The sequence below is a fragment of the Salvia miltiorrhiza genome, chromosome 7 (genome assembly GCF_028751815.1).
Source record: "Salvia miltiorrhiza cultivar Shanhuang (shh) chromosome 7, IMPLAD_Smil_shh, whole genome shotgun sequence".
In the NCBI taxonomy this organism is placed as follows: Eukaryota; Viridiplantae; Streptophyta; class Magnoliopsida; order Lamiales; family Lamiaceae; genus Salvia; species Salvia miltiorrhiza.
In genome coordinates, this window is record NC_080393.1 from 44,112,914 (window position 1) to 44,117,961 (window position 5,048).

General features: G+C 40.3%; 1 protein-coding gene across 1 annotated transcript; it reads left to right on the forward strand.

Moving 5' to 3' along the window:
• The first annotated feature begins 2,864 nt into the window (after nt 1-2,864).
• Nucleotides 2,865-4,713, forward strand: LOC130994257 (BTB/POZ domain-containing protein At3g50780-like). The gene is made up of 3 exons (XM_057919297.1): nt 2,865-3,535; nt 4,227-4,464; nt 4,559-4,713. Exons 1-3 carry the CDS (start codon nt 3,485-3,487, stop codon nt 4,711-4,713), a joined length of 444 nt encoding a protein of 147 aa, XP_057775280.1. The 5' UTR covers nt 2,865-3,484.
• Nucleotides 4,714-5,048: the final 335 nt, after the last annotated feature.

Genomic DNA, 5,048 nt, shown 5'->3' on the forward strand with positions numbered 1-5,048 from the left:
GTGATCTACAACACACCATATAATCTACTTATACAGAGATAAAGAACATACATATGCAATCATGAACACCAATCAGATAGGAGATAAGAATAGTGAATAACAGGAATCATTGTATACAAGCATAAAGTTCTTGCTTTCAGTATACAAATCCAACACACAATTCACAGAGTAGACTTGCTGACCAAAGCTCTTCCAGAAGAAAGGTTCAACTATCTTTGTGGAATGATCGGCCTCATCAACCCCGAAGAGTGATGCTGTGTTTGAAGATTTCTCTCAAACAGTCATGATGACTGGTGGTCAACCAACTGCTGTTCTACGACTGCTGTCGTGGAAAGCAATGAAGAAAACTCACCCTGATGAGTCAACCAGGATCAAGTGGTATCGACTGACTACAATGATCAGTCGATCAGTAAGTATTGTTTTAAGCTTACTATTTAAAATCAATTATTTCAGTCAAGATTTATGTGTTTCCAAATCAAAATCTTTCTCTGACTGATCAATTCCTTTCAAAATCTTTAACTGATTTGTCTTGATTGTTGGGTCATGGAATATTATTGGAAGACGAGGATTTGATTAAGATTTGATTTGATTTGATGTGATCTGCCCTGATCTTTACCAAAAATATTTCCAACCTTTTTGCCTATGTGGTCAAACTCCTTGAGAATATCACTCGACATGATATATCTCACCTTTTGAAGCTTCCGTTCCCTGCAGTGACGGTAGACGTGAATTTTTCTTCAAAAACATTTTAGGCACAGTTTTCAAAAACCTGTTCATCTTCTCACTTGGTATTTGTGTTTATTTATACCTTGGTGTCTTCGATAGTTTTCTGCATCAACTAACAACTCTCCACAGCTTTCACTGTGAGAAAATTTCAAATTCTTTCAAAATTGCAGAGAAAATTTCTGTTCCGACTTAGGAGAATTCAATGACTGCAAAGTCATGAAGTGGAAGAATGACGCTCACATACTTGGTCTTCACCGGACCCTTCCACTGGAACTTAACGTCCCTCCGACGTGAAAGCTTGCGCTGTTCTCACTTGTATCCATCGATGCGAGCGTCTTCCATCCTCATGCCCGGAGCATATGGCTTGAAGTACCTGTCTCAAGAAAATGGTCTTCACGTGTTCCTCAGGCGAGCTTCTCACCTTTTTGTGAAGCTTCCATGTGGTGCAACAACAATGAGCAGAAGCTCGCTGTCAGCCGGCGCAACATCGACAGTGCTAGTCCTCACGACTACCACTGATTCGATTTTTCATCCTCACCTTCTCTTTCCTCTATGTATGACGAGGCGCATTTTGATCTAATTCTTTCATCAAAGCCTCGCCATGCATTTCCTTTGTTTCTTCTCCCCTCTTCTTGCACTCCTCTTTCCCACCCTTCCTCGTCTGTCTCCTCGCCCTCCGGATAGTATGTATAGCTGCATCTCATGATTATCTCTAAGATGTTATACATACTTTCCCTTCCATCACTTTGCTTTTCTCCATCTCTACATCTCCTTCACTTCTCCGTCTCCCTTCTCATCTCTCCACCTCTCCACTGGCGTCATCTTTCTTCTGCATCTCGGGACCTCTTCCCCTTCTCAAGTCCTCCCATGAGTGCTTGAGAGTCGGAGTTGAAGTCCCATCCGATCATTGCCTCCATCATCAGCTCTCTTTTTTATGTTGCCAAAAAGGGGGAAAAGTAGGAAGTCAGAAGAAAAATCCTTCTCAAAGGTTTTTCCTGCATCTTCTTTCTTGACTGAAGATGGGACAGCAAAAAGATCACCAGAAGTAGAAAGGAGGACGTTCCAGTAAAGACCTCAAGTTGAAGGAAAACAAGTGGGAATAGAACAAACTTAGGAACATGAAGACTGAAGACAGAAGATGAAGATCAAGAAGTTCAAGGCGCAGCCAAGCAGACTGCTGGAGTCCATGGGTTTTCCCATAAGTTTTGTATTTACTTTTGTACTCCAATGTAAGTTTGCTCTGTACCTCGTCTTATGTCTCATCAATCAGATTATTGAAATGAAAAGAACTTCTTTTTTATCTCAACCTGAAGACAATAACTTTTTGTCCAGGCTTTGATTATCGTTTTGTCCTCGTTCCTATTTTGAACTGTTGTGTTCATAACTCTGAAGTACAAGTTATTCGGTTCTATTGTTAAGGGGGAACTGTTTCACCCTATTTTAGAACTTGTGCTCTGAGTTCAGTCTTTGTTGTGCTTAGAACCGCTGTAAGGTTTTGGCATCACACTACAAGAATTCAGCTCATAGACAACATAATATAGACAACATGCTTCTAAACATGTTGTCTATGATAACTATAGACAACGGTTTTGGAAAAATCGTTGTCTATTTAGGGCGGTCATAGACAACGGTTTTCAACGGATTTGAAAACCGTTGTCTATGATAACTATAGACAACGGTTTTGGAAAAACCGTTGTCTATTTATGGCGGTCATAGACAACGGGTCTGAAGACCGTTGTCTATTATAACTATAGACAACGGTTTTGAAAAACTGTTGTCTATTTAGGGCGGTCATAGACAACGATTTTGGAAATCGTTGTCTATAAAAGAGGAGTTTTTTCCTACATTTTTCTCTCTCTTCTTTCACTAATTTTTTTTTACTATTTTTTCTTTAATGTTTTTTTATGAACATCATCAAATTTAATTCATAAAAAAAATACTTAATACTACATCTTAAATTTAAGTTAATGAAAAAATATTTAATATGGTATAAAAATCATAAAAAATAAATAAATTATGAAAAAACAAAATTAAAAATATTTTATTTTTTTTCTCCTCATTAACATTTTATACCCATATTAAACCTAACACAAACCCAACTCCAACCCTATTCCCCTTATCTCTCCTGCGCCCCCTCCCATCTCACTATCTCTCTCTCAGAATTTCATCCCTCTCTCTCAGCCCTAGGTCCCGCCGCCACAACCACTTTGCGCCATCGCCGGAGCCCGGCAGATCCATCGCGGCCAACCGCCATCTTCTCCCTCCTCTCCCTTTTCTTTCTATCACTTTCTCTCTTCTCACACCCAATGCACACACCCAGATCCGCACTCAAATTAGCGGCGTGGGTGCCGCCGCTCGTCCTTCCCGGCAAAGCAACGACGATAAGCCGCTGACACGCTCGGCTCTCCCTTCTCTCTCTCGGCGGCATCACCGCCTTATCTCCTTTACCCCTCTGACTTAGATCGGCGACGGTGAGAGCCTCCGCCGTTTGAGCCCTAGCCCCAATCACGGCTCCCACAGAATCCGCCGCCGCCAGCCACGCCGCCTCCCCCTCCTGACTCCTACCGACGACACTAGCGCCGCCGTCCTCATTCTCCTCTCCCCCAGATCTGACAAAATCTCTCTCTCTCTTTCGAACAAACTTCGGCGGACGACGGCAACCCTTTTCCGGCCGCCGCCACCGCTCGTTCTCCCCTTCAAATCTTCAACCGACAACAGCAGAGTCGCGGCCGCCGCCTACCATTTTCTTCTCTGCTTTATGGTTAATCAAGAAACGCTTTGTGTTTCACGTGTTTTACGTATTCTCAAGGTAACTAGCAGAGCTACGCTTTGTGTTTTTTGTTGATATAAGACTGTAATTCTCAAGTTCTGTGATGATTGATTCGTTTTCCCGTAGTCTACTCATGAATATAGGAACTTGCTTTGGAATTGAAGCTGTTTGGAAGTTTGGATATTAGGATTGTGTACTTCTGTAATTTTTGTTCGGTTCTAATAGAAGTGCAAGATTTTGTCAAAACATTCTTGGTTTGCCCGTCTAAGTTGAATAATTTGTTGACATTACTGATTCTAGATGCAACAGTACTAGTCTTGTTGTTCCATATGTAAAAGAAAAATAGCCTTTTTTTCGCTTGATGAGTTGCAAGGCCAGATCATAGTTTAGGGTTGTGGCTCTTACATACTTTTATGGATTAGAACTTCAATTAAGATAATTGGTTTGCTCATTAAATATTCTCAAACCTTAGTGAAGCTGTCTGTGATATAAGTTGAAGGTGATAATGCATACTACTTGATTTTGTTGTTCTCTGTGAAGTAACATGCAACTTTTTTCAGAAAGTAAGCGCTACTCTTCGAGCATCTTACTGTTTACAACATGTCATACGGCAAACTCAATCATTGTTGATTCTACAAAGGCTACCATCATCTTGTTAACTGTCTTATTGCTCTGATATTCTGAGATGCATTAGAATAATGTTACAATTCTGTTGTTAACTTGTTTATAGGTCAGCGAACAGATTGGTTACACGACTTGCATCCAATATTGTTTAGAGTACTTGGAAGCCGTCCCTTGGGTGGGACAAGAGGAGGAAGAGAAAGTGGTTTCTTTAGTCTGCCACCTTGAAGGTGAGGGCATTGGGGTGAAGCCAGTACTGAAACGAGTGTCTCCCGAAATCCCAACACCACCTAACGACACCCTTTCTCACATATTGGAGTTGGTGCTAAAAAGCAGAGAAGAAAAGGGTAGGCGAGAAGAGTTGGAGTTTCTAATTCCTTTCATTTCGTTCCCCTTTTTGTTTAAAAACTGAAATTCTCTTCTCATTTCCCTCTTTGGCAGATCGGAAACCACCGCGGTTCCGCTGCCGCCATCGCCGAACCCGACCCAAACTCCCAGAATACAAATCTCAGCCCAAAAGTAAAAGTATCAAGATTCAAATGTTGGATGAAATTTGTGATGTTGGATGTAATATTGGATTAATAATGTTTGAATGAATGTATGGATTTTTAGTATTAATATATGTATTTTTAGTTTTCTATTATGAGTTTTTAGTATTGGTAAATATAAATTTAAAAAATCAAAAAATATAAATAAATTACAAAAAAAATATTTTAAAAACCATTGTCTATATTAGAATAGACAACGGTTTTTTGAACATTGTCTATCAGAGAATAGACAACGGGTTTCCGACCGTTGTCTATTAGACGTTGTCTATTAGAGAATAGACAACGGTCAGAAAACCGTTGTCTATGACCGCCCTGCAATAGACAATACTCTCATTTACAACAGTCGATTTTCTTGTAGTGTCATCAAAAAGGGGAAAATTGTT

Bases quoted from the DNA above. Each gene is read 5' to 3' on its own strand.
- LOC130994257 (XM_057919297.1), top strand. From the start codon at position 3,485: ATGGTTAATCAAGAAACGCTTTGTGTTTCACGTGTTTTACGTATTCTC. The intron at 3,536-4,226 runs GTAACTAGCAGA...ACTTGTTTATAG, and splicing joins GTGTTTTACGTATTCTCAAG to GTCAGCGAACAGATTGGTTA. The intron at 4,465-4,558 runs GTAGGCGAGAAG...CCTCTTTGGCAG, and splicing joins AAAAAGCAGAGAAGAAAAGG to ATCGGAAACCACCGCGGTTC.